This window comes from Poecilia latipinna, unplaced genomic scaffold, assembly GCF_001443285.1.
Source record: "Poecilia latipinna isolate Pla-1442-1.1 unplaced genomic scaffold, P_latipinna-1.0 Scaffold931, whole genome shotgun sequence".
In the NCBI taxonomy this organism is placed as follows: Eukaryota; Metazoa; Chordata; class Actinopteri; order Cyprinodontiformes; family Poeciliidae; genus Poecilia; species Poecilia latipinna.
The window spans coordinates 75,259-94,455 of record NW_015113547.1 but is presented as its reverse complement, the minus strand read 5'-3'; the positions used below and the strand labels follow the sequence as shown (position 1 = coordinate 94,455).

The window sequence follows — 19,197 nt, the reverse complement described above, 5'->3', positions numbered from 1 at the left end:
CTTATAATGAAAATAAATAAATTTCTGAAACATTTCGTTCTTTTCTCTTTCTCTCTCTCCAGCTGTGGCTGTCCTGGGTTGGAGCGGATCTGGGAAGCCGACCTGGAAGCGTGTCACCTGTTCCTTCGAGGCCTGCAGCTGCGAACCTCCAGCTGCGGCGGCCCAGACGTGGACGATGCCCCCGATCCGGTGGTTTATACCTCCACCCATCCCTCCACCAAAGAAGAAGAAGACTGCGCCATGCTGACTGCGTTAGGAGGCCGCTGGTGTCCTGAGGCCAACTTGCAGAACTCAGAGTTCACAAAGGTAACAGTGAATGTATTCTTACCAACACAACATGCATTATTCATGTACATTCATGCTGCAGTGCATAAGATATATGAAGTTTCTTGAATGTATAAGATCCCCCCTCTCTGGCTTTAAGGCAGGATAGTAACATAACCTACGCTTGCCACCAAGAGGTCAAACTGAAGCACATGTTTTTAGACTCAGCTGCATTTTTTTACATGTAATGTGGTGTGAAGCGTGGCCTCAAATAAAGCATGCCTGCTTTGTCAGCGTCCCACTTGACTGGAGAGGACGTTTTCAGTTCACACCGCTGTGAGAGCCTAAAAATCTGCCGACCACAGAGAGTTGAGCAGCAGCCTATTAGCCTGTTAGCTCGGAGGCATTTCTGAGGGAGGTGGCCGTTTGGAGACGCCACCAAAGGGCTTCATTCAATACACCGCTGAATTTCAGAGTCGGTTTCTACATGTTTACATGTGTTTAGTGTAAAGCAGGCGTGTGTGTGAGTTTTTTTTTTAACCCGACTGAGAGGAGAGGTCCCGCCGCCTCAGGGTCGAATCGGACTCGCTCTGTCCTGTTCTCGCCCTTCCCTCCGCCCACACGGCCTGATAGACTCATCTGAGGCAGGAACAAAGCCAGCAGTGGAAGAAATAACTCCGACATGTTTTAATCCTTGGCTACTCTGGATTGTGATTTAACCAAATGGTTTTCTATAATTTTGCTAATTCAGATATGTGACTTCACTGATGCATTGCAATAAGTTTAAATTTCATAATCTTTCTCTGAGAGCATAATATAATCCCTTGCATGTATTAAAACTCATTTATTTTCTTGCACTCTTTAAGCCTTTTAACTTTTCTTAAACCTATTTGCATCCATTGAGGTACCTTCTGCGTTGATGTTTACCACTCCCGTCTCCTGCATTTTACAAACTGCATGCAGTCATTTTCTCTGCCTGCTTTGTCTCTCTGTCTTTCTTTTCTTCCAAAAGCCCCCAGGCTCATCCTAACGTCTCTCCAACAGCTAAAAAGGTGAGACAGGGAACCATTTCTCTCTTTTTGTGTCAAGGATACTCAGTTTTCCTCTTTCTCTGCAAAAGAAACCCTGAAAGGAAAATAAAAAAAATATTTTGTGGCTCATGTTTATGGTAAAGATGTTCAGAAAGTCGTCAAATTCATATATTATGGCAGAATTTTAGACTTGAATGTGGATGTTTTTCAGTGGGGGAGATAAAAATCCTTATTGTTTTGAATCAAATTGCAAGTGTCAAGTACTTTGGTTCCCTGTTATTAATTTCAAATAGGACAACACTTAGTCTAATGTAATATTTCATAAGGTTGGAACACAAAGAGAGAAAGGGATCCTTCACCATTTCTCTTTGCAAAAGATTACTTTTTAATAGAGATATTTTGCAAATGAGCTGAATGAATCATGTTTTTTAAATGAAAAAACTCCAGTTGATAGTTTGTGCTTTGCAGTGCGATTTATCTATTTCTTTTGCAAAATATTTGCTTTTTCTGCTATTAAAATTTTCGTGTACATTTCTTAACCGGGTTGCAATTTTGCCTTCCAGCTGCAATCATACTTTGCTTCCCTGCAGGGTTGGAAATAATCATTTTGTGAATGAACTCTTACTGCTGGTCTGCTGTGTTTACCTGAAAGGAAAAAACGACTAAGGCCTCCGTTTTTAATTAAAACCGCTGATTATTATTTGTTGCCTCTCTTATGAACTTTCCCTTAAGCCACAAACAATACACCGGCCTGCAAGAGGAACGGTAATTACTTCCCTCCTTAGTGGGGAACGCGCGATTACATATCTTGAATACAAACAATAAAAACCTGCAGCAAAGATAATACAAATATTCGTTGTCCTTTTTTTTTTTTCATTATTATGCTTGAATTGGGGATAAATAATCACGACCTCTTCACAATATGATGATGCTGCACACATGGAGCCCTCAACCGGCATAATTGGAGTTTTAATAATTCATGAGCAGGTTTTCGACTGAATGACCTCAACAAACGTTTCCCTCTTTTGTTGCAGAAGCTGGAGGAGTTTTTGTTCTGCATGGAGGAAAACCACCCAGAGGTTGGTATCCTGAACGCTCTCGCTGGATGTCATCGCTGTGATTGAAGTGTGTTGACCTCGGTTGATGCAAAAGAATCCGATAGTTGACTTCAACTTAAATATGACCCATGACAACTTTCTCACTGTCAGATCAATATTTTCTACACGAGAAGCCTTGGCTGCGTTCCCAGACTGTGTTTGGTTTTTATTCATCTGGACGAAGCTGGGCGTCTCTTTGCTGAGCTTGTAGTTTCTTTTCAGCACTTTTAAACATTTGTATTGTTTCTTTTCATTACAAACACAAATTTATTCACACCAAATATCAACCTGCACAAGGATTTACTATGTGCAGGAAGCTTAATTATGTGATTTCAGTTGCAACAGCATGAAAATTGCCTCCAAAAATACAGTATCCGGGGTTTACCCTGGATACTGGCTTAAACCAGTATCCAGGTTTAAGCCTGGTGCCCGGGGCGCTAGGGCAGTCATCCAGCCAGCAGCCATGTTTTTGAGTGAAAAAATGTTTAAAGTTGACAGGAAATTTGAAAATATTACTTGATAGTTAATCATCTTTGGAAGATTAAAACCTAAACCCCAATTATAAAGTCTTAAAAAAGGTAATCATAAACCCCCCCCAAAAAACAATGCTAAGCCTGGTGGGGGCACAAGTAAAGCCTGGTGGCCCGCCAGGCTTATAATACACTGAGGGAAACCCTGCTATTTGTCAAAAGTGGTTTGCTTTTTTATTTTGTGATTTTATGTGACCAAAGCAGTGAATAACTGTGAAGTAAAATCCTGTGTGTTTTTCAAAATATATTTACAAATAAGTTTTAGAGTACATAATGCATTCATTCCCTCTGAGCCAAGTAAAGTTAGAACCACATGTATGTCACAATTATAGCCATAAATCTTTTGGGATATTTCTCAACCGACTTTGCATATTTAGATAATCAAATTGGTAATCTGAGACTCTGTAATCTTGGGCAAAATTTCTATATTTAGAACTAGATCTTTCATATACTGGATAATACTGGGATGAAACCCATTTCATTGTAGTTCTAGCTCTGTGTTCGGGGTCATTGTTCTGCAGGAAGGTGAACTTTTGCTCCAGTTTCAAATCTATTCCAAATCTTTCCTGATTGTCCTTCGCTTACCTCTGTTCGTCTTCAGGTATGGCCAGTTTATGACTCTGCCTGATGAAAAACATTGGAACAGATGTTCTTCATGGTGTGTTCAGGGGGATGTGGAATAATGGACACCACTGATTTACTATTTAGAACAATTTGATATTTTGTTTAAAACAAAAGGTTCAGTTTAGGTCAAAATGACTGTAAATTTAGGTCATGATGGATTGAGCAGAGACGTTCAAAGCTTGGAATATAAAATAACCTTACTTTAAAGCACGGTTATCAAACTCATTTTCATTTGGGCCATATCAAGAATCTGAATGTTCTTACAGGACCGGTTGTGCCAGAATATGTTGATAAAGCCAACTAAACTGTTAAAGTATCAATAAATGGCTCATACCAATTTTGTGTAAAAGAATCACTAAATTTTGTGATTCTTTTAGTGGGTTTTGCAATCAAAATTCCAGATTTTGTGGTGCCAGTTTAGAAATGTTTGTAAGGAATTTGCACTAATGTGACTTTTTATCATTCGCTTTATCAATTACAGACTATAACTTGACATAAGTAAGGCTGAGGCAGCAGTCAATTAAAATTTTGACCAATTTTGAGAAACTTTGCAGTAAAATCAGTAAAAATTCTAAAAAAAAAACAAAAAAACCCCAAAAACATCCAGTCTTTTTTTTAAAATATATATAGTTTTTTGTCTAGAAAGTGAGCAGTGTCAAAAACCTTACGAAATGTAAAGTCACAAATCAGCAGGCACTGCCCCGTTACCTAGCAACCCCAGCAAAGCACAGGCCGTTACCTAGCAACCCCAGCAAACTGAAGCGAAGGGAGTCAAAGGAGCTTGTGACAAATCTCAAATATAGGGCGGGGTAGACCTGAAAGACATTAATAAGCAAACATTTAACAGAGTTTTTCTTCAGTTTTTAAAGAATAATAGGTAGACTACAGTGATGTGTGTGAAAAAGAGGTATTAGTTATGAAACGTCCCGCTGTAATTTGTGTTGGTCTGTCATATAAAATCCCGCTTAGATAGACTGTGGGGCTTTCAATATGATGAAATGTGGAAGGGCTCCAGGCGGTTGGATACTTTACATTATGTTTGTATGTCCTTGTGAACTCTTAAATCACTCTGGGTTATAAAATCTGGCTGATGTACAAAAAAAACAACAAAAAAAAACGATTCAGTCACAATAAAGTATGATGCATCACTGAGTCAAAGGATCTGATGGCCGTTTAATGGGGCCGGTATCGTTCTCGTCATGGTGTTGTGATAGTGCCGCGCAGGAGCCGGATTCTCTGCTGAGGCTCTGACCTCTTTCTCCTTTCCATAATGACTTTAAGTAAATGATTTCCACTTAGCTGCTGCCAGGCTGCTGCCCTGCTGCCACAATGGAGATTGATTGGTGTGTGTGCGTGCGTGCGTGCGTGCATGCGTGCGTGCGTGTGTGGGTGTTTCAGCCCTCTTATGTTTTCTTTTAATCCCCGCTAATTGTTCCTTTATCATCTCAAGGTCCTCACACGCCCCCCTTCACAATGGTTCACAACGGCAAACAAGAATTAAACCGAAATGCTGAAGGCTCAATAATTAGCTTTGTTGATTACAAAACAGATCCTGGATCCTGACTAAATAACCTGACTTTTATATTTACTTCTCAGCATGCACTAATGTAGCATGATGTGACTCTTAAAGTTTTAACACCAAATTTATGTCGTCTTAAAACGAAACAATGATAAGGTTATTGAATTATACAGCGTCTATATTGCATGAAAGGTAAAAAAGATTTTAAAAATATCTTATCTCTCTTTTCTTAAGTTTCACTTCAGAATTAAAAGAAATGCAAAATTCAGGTAGCTGCTGTTCCAAGATAAAATGAACCAGAGAAAGACCAGTATTTGTTTAAATTTCACAAAATCTGCATTAAAGCCAAGAGTTATTCATTCACTTTGCACTTTAATAAACATAGATTTATATTTTAACACAATTCTTCTTATTGGAAGTGATATAAACATTTTAAAATGGCTCACCAAAGAATATTTGTGGAGAAAGCTAAAGATTAGTGTGATAATGAGGAGACCTTCCAACTTTGGAGCTCATCATAAGATATATAATTTAAATTTAGAGCAATTTTGATTGCTCTAAATCCCATAGATATTTCACCACTGATTATTGAGAATGGTATCAGTGATTCCTAAAATGCCGTCTTTTAATAAAACGTAAATATAAACACGTATTTTTCAAAATTGATATGATATTTCTATCATATTTGTGCTTCTTTATACAAAATTTTATTAATTAAGTCTAAATCTGCCAGAAGTATGAATAATTTTGGGTTAAACTGTATCTAGTTATATTGTTCGTTTGTGAAACAATCTTGCTGGCTTTTGCTTAAAGCAGACAAAAACTTAGATTTTTGTGGCCTGTATTTCTATTTAGACATGGATCTGAGAGATTCCAGCTTCCTGCACATTAATGGCGTCCACCTTGCCAATCTTTAAACTGGTGTATGAATGTGTGCTTCTGTGTGTGAGTGGATGAATGAGAATAAGTGCTTTAGTGAGTCATTAAGACTAAAAGTGCAGCCCATTTACTGTGCATTGATTTCTTTAATACTGCAGTATAAATTACCTGTAAGCATTCACAAGCTTTGACAAATCAATAGCTTTCAAATTCTGCATCTTCCTCCACATATAATTGCCACTTTTCTAATTCCTGAAATCTTCCTGCATTGACTTAATGCATTATACAGAACGTAGATGGTAAATGGATGCATTTCCTAATAACATCTCAGTGCAAATTGAAGATACTGCTTAATCATCTGCTACTTAATTTCTTGTTTAACACGAATGCAGGAAAGTTTTTTTTTTTTTTTTTGTTTTTTTTTCCCTGAAACCAATTACAACCTCAAGTGTAACCCCGGTGCAATATAAATTGTTTGTATTGTGCGCCTGAGAAGTATCCGGCAGAACAACACCTGGGGGAAGCTGCAAAATTACCTTCTGCCTCTCGTTCATTATTGCTTAAATAATCATACTAAGGCATGCATAAGTTTGACTACTGAAATCATAAACAATTTCTATCAGCTTTATGCTACTCTAAGTGCTTTAATATTAGCACTAACATGGAGAGAGAATTACAGAGACTACAGGTGTATGCTTTTAATTCATTAATGCAAATTAGCGTCTCACTAAAATCTCATTTATGATGTTTTTCTTCTTTGTTGCATGGACAGTAATTGGTTTGAACACCAATTGGAGCAAATTATAGCCTTTGGATTATGTATTTTTAAACGGTTTGTGTGCGGAGAGAGAAAAATGTGTCATTATCGTGCAGAGTCAGAACTATTGGTGACCTAAGTTGACTCATTTCTGCGGCGATCCCAGCATTGCATCAAGTCAAGCTGGAGGACATATTTGTGCTACTATTTCTCCTCTTAAAATTCCTCAAACATGGAGAATGATATTGTGGACTGATTGTATCTCTTTGCCCAAGTCTTCCTTAATTCTGCAGTTGCATCAGGAATGATATGCTCACGTTGTCGGGCCTCGGGCCTCTTGATGTTTTACGTTTCTTTGGGGTGTTACATCATCCAAAACGGGGTGCGCAATTACAGGCAGAGACCAGATCCAACTTTCTGGTGATTGCTCTGACACCTCAGAGCTGCAGGGAGCTGATATTTTTTTACCTGCAGCTATGAGTCAGATTAGGATCCCTGTGTGGTGTTTGAGGAAAAAGTTGGGTTTTTGTGCATGTCTGTGCCCCAGCGTGTGTGTTTGGGTTCTCTATGCCTGATAAGTGTTAAGAAACTGGGACACAATGTCTGCAGAGGGGGCTGGTCTAATTATGGCCAGCCATACTCTGAGTGCTCTGTCCTACTGCACTCTGCACCTCCATCAAGCTGCCATCCTTCAAAACACACTCTGTACTGCTGCATTCGCTGCTGCAATGTATAGATACATTCTGGTTCTTCAGATAAATTTGATATGACGTTGCCAAAACATTTTAAAACAAGGAGCAGGTTCAAAAGGAGATTATTCTGTATATCACTGTTCTTTACTGATTAAATTAGAAATATAATTGGAAGAAGAAGTCGTCTAAATTAGTGAAACAAGACATTTTCTCCATGTAATATGTTTATATAATACATTATGTATTATTACAAACTCATATTACAAGTCATTTTTCCTATATCCTAAGATATAATGTGGGAGATTATATCTTAGGATATGGAGATTATTAAACTTATGACTGAAAACTGTATAATGACCGTAAATCAAATCAACAATATCAAGAATTATTGATCAGTTTTTTGTTTTAAATATATGAAATATTGTTGATGTCACAGTGCTTATTCTATCCACAGCTCTCAATCCACACCATTTGTTTGTTTTTAAGCAGTTATGGGCACGGTGGAAAAAAACTTAAACTGCTGCAGTGCACGTTACTCAAGAGGTTGTTGCTAGGTAACTAAAGAGTGAGTGGGTTGCTAGGTAACCAAAAAGGGAGTGAATGAGTTGATTCCACCAAACTTGCTTAGTTGACAGTGAGAGATTTAGTGGCCAAAGCTTTTTTTTCTACAAACATGTTATATTGATCGCGTATCTATTGCAATATATTGCTATTGATTTATTGTTTAGCCTTACTTATAACTAGTACTTTTTTTAATCAAAATTACAGAATTATTGACTTTAAACAAGCTCATAATAACTTCTCTGTTAGTTTTGTGTCATTTCAAGTGTACTAAGATGTTTGCACTTGAAACTAGACCAAAAATATTTGGTAAGATTTTGTGTTTTTGCAGGCGGTGCGGTTCTGAACGCTTTTTCATGGTCCTGCAGTGCATATTCAGCTGCCAGCTGGAGGTTCACTGGACAAACGGGGTTAAACACGAATCGCTAATGCACTCGTATGCTTCATGCCACAAGCAGTGACATTTTGTTTTGTCCGCCAATTCAATTTCAATTCAGTTTATTTATATAGTGCCAAGTTACAACAAATGTCATCTCAAGGCAAGAAAATGGCCAATAAAATAGTATGGATCAGTTTTATTGGGCTTTTATTAATTGAAAACAGGCAAAACGTACCAAACCTCACCGACCTGTACTGCTCAGCGCATATGAAACAAAAGATGAAATGTTAAAACCTGTGTAAAAATGATTTGATTCAACCGCTCTGAACTTCTCTTTGGCAGCAATAACATCAACATTACTTCAGTTGTAATCTGCTATGCAGACCCTCTGTCTGCGCTGATGAAGTTTCTCTCACCTCTTGAAATCCTGTTCAATAGTTTTGTTTTACTGCTGTATGTTTTACTTTTTTATACAGTTCACCACAAAACCTTAGGTTGTGTAAATTTGGGGTTCATAATTTACATAACTAATGACGTTCTGTTGAGGTGATGATGGTTGTGTTTTGGTCTTTTCAGTATCAAACACATATTTCAGAAGAGTTAGATTTTTATTTGGTTCTTCTGCCTTTTCTGTACCGTCCAGGATGTGTGCAGCGAGGCCGACGCTGCAGACCTGACGGAGCGCTGCGAGCTGATCGGTGACCGACTGATTGCCTTGGAGGACAAACTGCAGACGGCTATACTGAATCGGGATCAAGCCCTCACCCATATCCTTCCAGTTCAGCCTAAATGTTTAAAAATCCTGCGTTTCTTTACGTCTGTCCCTTCGGATCCTCTCAAGGCTTTTTGACTTAAAAGTAAACAGCAAAACCACTCAAACACTGACGGATGTTTGCTTTACCGACTTTACCTTTAAAGGGGAAAAAATGTCATATCTGATTTCATGAATCCATTTTAGGGAGAGAATAAAGGATAGACAGCGATTAGTTTTGAGGTTTTTTTCCTGGAAGACTGGCTGTGCCAACTGGAAAATGAAATAGTAAAAGTCCATGTGAGGTTATTAGAGGGCTGCTGATGTGCGCTGCCATTCACGACGGGCTGAGATTAAAGCGGGTCAATGGGGGCTGGGCCCGGGCAGACAGAGGAATGTCACTGTAATGACTCTGGTGCTGTCATATCTTACCGACCATCCTCCAGCTGACCCTCCTGTCCTCTCCCTGCTCTCCCTTTCCCCATCTGCCCAATTCCACTTTCTGGGTCTGGCAGAGAGAAAATTACAATATCCGTGATAATGACTCGTATCAAACTGTTCTGGCTGATTACAGGTCACAATACATCATTCTCTGCGCTAATTAGAAAGCTGATTGGAAATAGATTAGTGTGTTTTTCCGGCTCCACCTTTCTCTCCCCTCCTGTTTTTACTGTGAGATCATATTTTAGAAGCAAAATGAAGAAAATCTGCCAACTAACAATTATTTCCTCAAACAGTGGACGGGAGATCTTATCTGGACCCAGGTCCGCTGTGATTGAATATTTATTTAACTGTGCCTCTCTCAACTAATGCACAATAATAATTTTTTATGTGCCTGGCTTTTCTAGTTTGAACAGTACACGGCGAAACATAGCTGGAGCTACAGGTAGCATGGAAGTACAGATAGAAATTTTATTTAATAGTGTTCAGCCAGACAATACGACTCAAAAATGTAAAATAATATAAGCATTTAATATCAGTCAATATCAATAATTATTGATTCGGTTTTTGTTTTAAATATCTGAAATATTGACAAACTGAGGCATGACCTCTCCTGTTTTTCATGCCACGCCTTTGTTGTTTACTTTTAAATAATTATGAGGCACAAATGAGAAAGCTGAACCTACTGCTGATTCAACAGGTTGTTGCTAGGTAACCCCATGTTACTCAACAGGTTGTTGCTAGGTAACCAAAGAGTGACTGAGTCAGATCATGCCACCAAACTTTCTTTTGCTTAGAATGCTATGCGGTTCTGGATTAATGAAATTATTAAATATTTTAATAGAAATATTATGTATTGGTATTGTTTATATGTCTGTTACAAAATGTATCATTTTTGATTTATTGTCCAGCCTTAATGAATATTCCATTTAAAAAATTACATACAGACTCATACAATAACTTAAAATATTATTGAAAAGTCAATTAATTTCAGGAACTTTTTCCCTGATTGAACTAAACTATATAGATGAAAGAAGAACAGATGCTTAGAAGTCTTTATTTCTGTTGATGATGATTTCCTGCTTACAGTTCATAAAACACTGACATTTAAAATTAGAATATTACAAAAGACCAATTAAAAACAAATTTTAAAATCAGAAATGTAGGCCAAAAGATGATTCATCATGCAAAAAAAATGACATTTTGGAAGTCTTTATACTTCCATTTGGGTCTCAACTGCTTCTAAAATCTGCCAACAGCTAACAGCAGCTTATTTGACAAAGGACCTAAAACAACTCATAGTTTACTCCAGAACGCTGCTGCTTGCGTTCTCACCAAAACCAGGAAGATAGAGCACATAACACCAGTTTTAAAGTCCCTACACTGGCTCCCTGTAGCTCAGAGGATAGACTTTAAAATACTGTTGTTAGTTTATAAATCACTGAACGGTTTAGCACCACAATACATTAAAGATCTGTTATTGCTGTACCAACCGTCTAGACCCCTCAGATCTTCTGGTTGTGGTTCTGCTCTGCATCCCCAGAACCAGAACCAAACGAGGAGAAGCAGCATTCAGTTTCTATGTACCACAAATCTGGAACACACTTCCAGAAAACTGTAAAACAGCTGAAACACTGAGAGCCTTTAAATCTCAACTTAAAACCCACCTGGTTAGAGCTGCTTATGGCTAAATTAGGGTTAGAGTGGGGTTTGATGTCTTTGATGTTTTTAATGTTTTTATCTTTACTTTTTATCTATTTATTAATTCCTTTTTATTTCTCTTTCTCACTGTTTACGTTTTAATGATATAAAGCCGCCCGGAAAACATCCCAGTTAAACGACATTTAACTAAAGTCCTACAGGGGTTAGAGCCCCAGTTAAAAGATGTTTAACTAAAGTCCTACGGGGTTTAGAGTCCCAGTTGACGGCGTTTCAACTAAAAACCTAGAGGTTGGAGTCCTTGTCAAACGGTGTTTTTGACTAAAGTCCCAGAGGGTTTGAGTCCCAGTTAAATGACGTTTAACTGAAGTCCTAAAAGGGGTGCGGGTTTTAATGTTTTTTATCTTTTTAAATCTTTTTCAAAATGTCTTTCTCTTTCTCACTGTTTTTTATTTTAATTATGTGAAGCACTTTGAAATGCCTTGCTGGTGAAATGTGATATACAAATAAAATTTGATTGATTGATTGATTGATGATAGGCAAATCATAGAATGACTTAGTCCAAAGGAAAAGTAATGAACATGTTTTGTATAGCCTATAAACGTATCCTAACATGTTCAAGGAAGCATAATTGGCTACCTTTAATTCACCTGCTTAAAGGTTGTTATTTCCAAATGGTACTTTTGATCTAGACTCATTAGGACGTATATTCTAATTAACTGAGTGTGATTGTAGATGTCCATATTGTTATCTGAAGTGTTTGGGGTCAATCCGCGCTCCTCCATCACGGGCGGCATACCAATGCAGACTGGCAGGTGGAAACGTACAAAGACTGACCTGCTTCTTTCCACCTCTCTGTTCCCATGTCCTCATGCGTCATTAATTTCTCATAGCAAGAACTCGCTGCACTCTGCAGTTGTGTGGTGGACTCCTGAGTACAGTGAAGATACAGAAATTGATGAGAAACTGTACTGCCTGTGATGCCGCGGTTACCGTAGTAACGGTAAGATCAAACCAGCAGACAGTAAGGGTCTTAATTGGAGCCCTGCTCTCAATAACAAGAGGTTGCATGAAATGAGGACACGTTTTTCCATCCTGTTTGGACAAAGTTGCCTCTAAACGTCGTGTCTAATTTTTTGCAGTATTCATGATCTCTTTTGGTTAATTATAAATAAGGACGTCTGCGTTTATTCAAAAAGTAAAATAAGCCATCGTGCTCCGTCTGCTCCTCCATTATGGCAATCCCTTTGCTTTGCAACTCAGTGCGGACGCTCACGGTTAATTTAAGTTTCCAAGCAGATTAAACATTCCCTCCACTGCCGCCTGCTTCTTTACCGTTTCATCAATGGTTCATGAATAATCTAACTGGGCAATCTGCTTGCATGGCTGCAAAGTTTAGATGGGCTCATAAATAGTGAATTAAATAGGGTTAAAGTGGGGATAACTTGATGATCTGTCCCAGTAATCTGTTGAAAATTGATGGCTTTATTGGGCAGTGGCTGTCCCAAACCATTACTGTTAATAGTGTTGCATTTCCCTGACATTTTGTCTGCTAGTGTGTTTTTTTTTCCTTTTACATACTAATGTGCATTACTCAGAAACATCAGATTCTTCCCTAACCGTCTCTGCACAGTGTTTGGAAAAAGAAGTGCAGGAGGTGAAATCCACCTTACAGCGCATGCTAACGCAGCTCCAGGTAGAAGAACAGCAGGAGGACGACACAGATGTTTCGGATGAGCTGGTGAAAGACGAAACTCGGGTGAAAGTAAAGGCAGAAGAAGAAGATGATGAGGAAGAAGAAGAGGACCAGTACTTCAGTGACAGCTGGGATATTTGAGATAGGCACCTGTAGCGAATTTGGGAGCGCGTACGCTAGCGGCTTGATGACAGCGTTGATGTGACCTCAAATCAGTTTACTGTACAGTTTCACAACCAGCTTATGTGCTGTAATATACTTCTAAAAGTATAAACTTTATACTTGTATACAGGTTTAAATTCAGTGAACCTCGCTGCAAAACATAGACTCTTACCAAGTATTTTTGCTTAGTTTTTCGTGCTAATAACTAAAACTCCACTGTCAGATTATTTAATAATCTAGCACTTTTTTCATCCACATTAAGGAATTGTTGACTTAATGCAAGCTTCTGAAATGTTGCTTATTGTTTAGGTTTGTCCTGTCTTAACTTTAATAAGATATTTGCACTAGAAACTAAAAAATACTTGATAAGATTTTGTTTTTGCAGAACTTTTTCAAATTTTTTCATGTTACAACCACAAACCTGTGTGTATTTTACTCTGTGTTTTACCACCACACACTATTTATTATAAAAGAGACACCATCTTTTAATCTATACTGCAGGATCTAACAGCTTTTGCCATTTGTGTTTTGTCTCTGCCAGCTCTGCACATCTGAACGCTGACTTTTTAAAAAACTTTCTTTGCAGATAGCTCAAGCTCAGTTACATTTCATGGAGCGAAGCTCTGAACAAAATTTTTAAGTTTTACTACGTATTCTCAAATGGATTTTGGTTCGGACTTTTAGATCCCATTTTGATCTAAACCATTCGATTATAGATCTGACTGCATTCTTACACTGCAAACAATGGAACATATTAAGTATTTTTGGTCTAGTTTCTAAAGCAAAAATCTTAGTATTCTTTAAATAAGACAAAACTATAAGATATAGAAGTTTGTTTTAAGTCAATAATAATTCCTTATTTTTGATTAAAAAGTACTAGATATAAAAAGGGTAAAAATATCTTGTCTGCTATAGGAATTGGGTTTAGGGATAAATCTCAACTTTAAACCTCTCTATATCTTCATCACTGTCGAATAATTAAACAATTTGTGGTTCTAATGTGAAATTGTGTAAAAATGTCCATGGAGAATCAATGCTTTTACCAATGTAAATTGAAAAATATTAAGGATTTGAAGGATAAAATATGTTTGTAAGACTCTTTCTAGTTTCTTAAACCACTTTGATCTTTTTTGAGGACCAATTTTGTGACATTTTGTTTTTATATGAAGTTGTAGTGTTAGTTTTAATTCTGCAGTCCAGCAGAGTCGGAGCATTTTAAAGAGTATTTAACGTTTGGACTCGATGCTGCCATGGACAATCTGAACACTTTTCACTGTTAACTTGTTTGTTTTTTTGCACACAAACTAAAAGTTATTTTAACATCAGAAAACTACTTTTTCCTGTGTTTTCCCTGTATATTTGCACATAATGGTGTTCATTGAGGAACTAATTTTTGTGGTGCTACAAAATGTGAGTTAACTTAAAACATTTTATTTTACACTTTGTGTGGAAAAATGCAATATTTAGGGGTTTTTTTTAAATGCAAGACATGTTCTGAAAAATAAAAATGTAAAAATTGTCTTTCAAATTTTGAAGTTTCCTTTTCATTGCCACCCTTTTGATTTATTGGTGTAATTTTACTTTAAAATGCACTTAAAGACACGACTCCTTCATCTACAGAGCAGTTTGAAGTCACTGTACGAGATTTCATATTTATTCCTAACAGAGTCTTACTAATTACATCACGTTGCGTTCAGCCTAATGTTGCGTCCTGCTGTTTTCTTCTTGGATTAAATCATGGCCCCCTCCGGTGAGTCGGGCACGCTGCCAGGCGAGTGAGGGCAGCGGTGACATGTAGGAGACATCAGTACGTTAATACGTGAACTCTTTAGGGGATACATGGCTTTCTATTGTTATCTCACCTCAGCAGCAGCTCTGTGGCTAATTGGTAGGCAGACGCACAGAGGAAGTGGTTCTGTTTGGACTCCCATCTCATTCTGGGTTGGTTGTTCTACCATCCAGCACCCTGGGCTGTAAACACAGCTGAGTGCTCAGGGCTTTTTGTTTTTTCTTCTTCTGCAACAGCAGAACACAACGTGCCGTTCTCACGTCTCTGCCAGGTTGCCGAGCTCATGCATGGCCAGAAGTCTCCACATCTACCCGCTTCAGGCAGCGTGTTAAGATCTGGAGCCCTGGCACAGCGCGCCTTCGTGCCAGACACCCCCACCTCATAACAAAATCTGAGCCTGCGCCACACTGTGCTCCACGTGGCAACTCGGCTCATAAAATGACCACAAAGAAACACGCAGATGGTTTTCAGCAGGCGGAAATGGCTGGGTGAGGTGTTTCTTAATGTAAAACGAAGCGCCACGCAGCGTCAGGGCCTTTATCGCTGCAGTCTGGTTGCCACGATGTTGGGCAGCGTTTTGTGAAGTGGACCACTTTTCTAGTATTTGTCCCTCAAAATGCCATCTGGCTTGGCCTTTTCTCTTCATAACTGTGTCATATATTAAACGTTTAGATGTCACTAAATTTAAAAAACGCAGCTCATTGTTTAACGACCTCTTATGTTGTTCATGCTTCGTTGTTTTTGCGTTCTTCAGTTTTAAAGTTATCTGGTATGGGGTTCCATTTGTATCAAAAATAAGTATGCAGCGAACGCATATGCAACATCTACATATGCATCATCTACATGCAACATAGACCAACGACATAGACCAACGACACATAGCAACGACACATCTACACATATGACTTCTACTTATTTTTGATCCAAATGGAACCCCATAATAATCTGGTGACCAAATATGAATTCCTTTAAATCACAGATTCTTTCTCTGAAAGGTCTAAAGCAGGTAATATCTTACCTGCAGTAGACTCTTCAAAAAGCTAACTCATTCACAGTTTTCATTTTCAATTAAGGCTTTTTGTGGAAAAACAACAACAACAACAAAAATATTTGATTAATATGCAAGTTACATAAAAAAATAGGGCTGGGAGGTAAAGTCGATTTTACTAGTTATTTGAATTTAAAAAAAAAAAAATCAGTAAAATTTAGCGTGTAAATTCTAAAATTTATCTGGTAAAATTTTGAATGTACCATATTCTAAAATTAAGAATTTTAAATTTCAGAATTTTAAATTCTAAATATTTACCATATTTCATAATACGATAAATTCTAGAACTTACTGTATTCTAAAATTTAGAGTTTTATAAATTTTACAGTAATATTTACTATAGGCTATTTAAATTTTAATGTAAATTTAAATCTAGTAAAAATTAAATGTATTAATGTATTTATATGGTAAAATTCTGGCAACCACAGCTGCCGGTATTTTTTTATTTATTTTTTACAGTGTAGTTCAGAGTGATGTCAGCAAAGCCAAAGCCGCCATCTTGTTTGACCTGCATAATTTACAGCTGTTGTTTATTAGTTATTTGAATTACGGTACAATGAAGGTCAGGCTACAATTTTTATTTTCTAAAGTAATAATTTCATGAGTACGCCAACAAATTTTTCAAAAATTTGTTGGCGTACTTTGAAATTGTTTAATTTCAAAAATTAAACAATTTAAATGAGGAATGTTGAGCATCTTGTGAAGTATTATAAAAACACTGAACAGAAATAAATCAGAATGAAATTATTATCATCAGCAGGACTTTATTTCGAAGAAGGAAGCAAACAAACTGAGCTGTTTTATTCTGAATAAAACAGCTTCCTTGTAATTTTTAAGATGTTTTTCTTATAAAATTGTTTTTATTCTGCTAATATTATGATTCTTGTAGCCTGCCCCTAACACTTCAGTGTTCAACTTGCAGAAGGGATGATTGAAATAAAACCCACTTTTGAAAATATTTTTCATCTTTTATAATTTCTTTTTTTAGATAATGAAAGCAAGATTCCCAAAAAAATAAAATTAAAACTGGATCTAGACTGTAAAAAAATTGTTTTTATTTATTTTTAAACCATATCGACTAGCCCTACACAAAAACGTAATATTTATTTTTGCTTCCTCTGCTCTTCCTGCAGATTTTCTCAAGATGTTGCTTCATCCAACAACAAACAATTCTGTAAATTGTTTTGTGTGTGTGTGTCTCCTTTTCTTTCAGTTCCTTAGAGATTTCTGTAATTTAAACCTGACACATTTTCCCTTTTTATCGTGCGGGTGACTTCACGTCTGATTTTCATGAGAGGTGATTCAGTACCAGGTGAACCTGCAGCTTTAGAGACAATGTATCTCTGCCAAACTGGGCTTTTATTTCATTTTTCTCTGTAGTTTCAAGAATCTCATTTAAATTTATTCTCCCTTTTGTCTCTGCCGCTGAATAAATTTACAAGATTAGTTTAAAATAAGAGAAACCCCTCAGGAATTAAACATTTTAAATAATTTAAATGGAGCTTTTCCTAATTCAAACTGCATTTTCTCTCTCAGATCAGTAAAAGACATAAGGGAAAAAATACAGACAGCTGGAAATTGCATTGTCCTTAAAATTTAACACTGATGTTTAAAATTAAACTCAATTATAAAACTTGCCCTGTGGAAATAACCAACGTAACAAGAATTTGTTTGAATTATTGTGTGGAAACCAAGAATTGAACATCATAAACTCAGACACATATATTAAGATTTTACTTTGTATTTAAAGGCTGACACATTGATCCTCTGCTCCAAGACATTTGGGTTCAAGTCTAATCATAATTTCTGCTTTTTCTGGTATTTTAAAGTCTAGAATATTCTACATATTTAGTGCTGTATAAACCACAAAGTCACTACAAGCTGTAATCTATCTCCACGTCTTAATTTGTATTATTAATTACATAATAAGCCTCAGAATAATCCTTTCATACCAATCTTATCAGCTTTAGAGCGGCTAAATCTGATCTAGTGTTATGGAGCACCATGATCTTATATTGACCCTGTGCACGTGACGTCACTGTAGCATTGATACGCACATGCGCGTTATCACAAGGTAGGACGGACTCATGGGTAGCACACGTGAACAGAACACCGGCTCCGCCATGACGGATGAACTCCTGTAAAGCCTGTTAAAAAAACGCCCATGTGGTGGCCTATTATCGCTTTTATGAAGTCGATTTTGCAGTAAAAATGATCACAAGGTGCAGAGAAAGACGAGGGTGAAAACCAAACTTGTAATTTTATTGTATACCTTTTAGAGCGATGGATAGCAGCCGTTAATCAGACTGTCAGACTTTGGTGTAATCCGCGGATTTGCAGCGAAAACTTTTTATAAGGTAAGAGGATTAACATTCATAAACTTTATAAATAAGTGGTTAGAAAGATGTGAAATATTGGCGTTGTGGCGAAGGTACCGTAACCACCAGTAACAATGGAAACAATGCCCCACCGTCATGTAGCCTAGCATGTGCGGAAATCACTGATTAGCATCTCATCTTTTACACGTTTTGCTGCTCCAGTTTAAGGGGAAACGCTGTTTATGACTCAGTAATATAAATCATGTGGTGTGATTCAGGCAGGGTTGGTAATTTAATCAACACGTCAGGAGGGATAAAGTATGGCCCGACTTCTAAGCTAGCTATTTCCAGCTGTCAGGGTTGACACCTATTAAACACAGCACATAATACAGGAAAGACAAGAGAAAGTTAGATTCTTAATACTCGCGAGGAGAACAGACAGAGATGTGCTTTCAGTTACAATCTCCTACTGCTCTGAAGCACATTTGCCTGCCCCTCTCTTTAGGATCCCTAATCACAGAGAGCGCTGTAACTCTAAGGGGAGGGGAAAAGACACTTCATCACACAGTCACAGCGCCAAGATTATCACTAACTAACAACACAATCTATCTCGCACTAGCTTATCCAGTTCCTGACCCAGGATCAAGCAGGACAAGTTGTACATCTTCACGGCGATGGTNTTATAACTATCTAAGAGGTCAAAGCAGGCCGTTCTGTGAAGAGCTGCTGTCACTGCTCTTCTTCAGAGAGGCCCCCTCTGAGAAAGGAAATCAGAGTGATTAACAATACAGAAACATTTCTTAAAAGATATGACTAAACTAAATAAGTAAGAATACATAAACTAAGAACATAATAAAGATATAACAAATAGTTGATAATAATACAATTTACCTAACACCAGCTTTTGTAAATACCAATGTCTATGAGCCCCAACCAGGTGTGTTTTGTTCCAAGGCAAATTAGCTCGACTCGAACGAGTAGAAACCATGAATAAACTGGC

At 37.4% G+C, this 19,197-nt stretch overlaps 1 protein-coding gene across 4 annotated transcripts in view; it reads left to right on the top strand.

Annotated features, from left to right (window-relative positions):
• The window catches only part of disc1 (DISC1 scaffold protein), a 54,855-nt gene extending 41,067 nt beyond the window's left edge, over positions 1 to 13,788 (top strand). The window contains exons 12-15 of one of the 4 annotated variants that reach the window (XR_001427016.1): positions 63 to 306; positions 1,277 to 1,316; positions 2,330 to 2,374; positions 8,977 to 9,024. Coding sequence is in view for 2 of the 4 variants with exons in the window: in XM_015049184.1 (XP_014904670.1) it covers positions 63 to 306; positions 2,330 to 2,374; positions 8,977 to 9,100; positions 12,816 to 13,021 (619 nt within the window). In the remaining 2 variants the exon portion in view is untranslated. The other 3 variants (XR_001427017.1, XM_015049184.1, XM_015049185.1) reach the window with 3 other exon arrangements.
• The last annotated feature ends 5,409 nt before the right edge of the window (positions 13,789 to 19,197 follow it).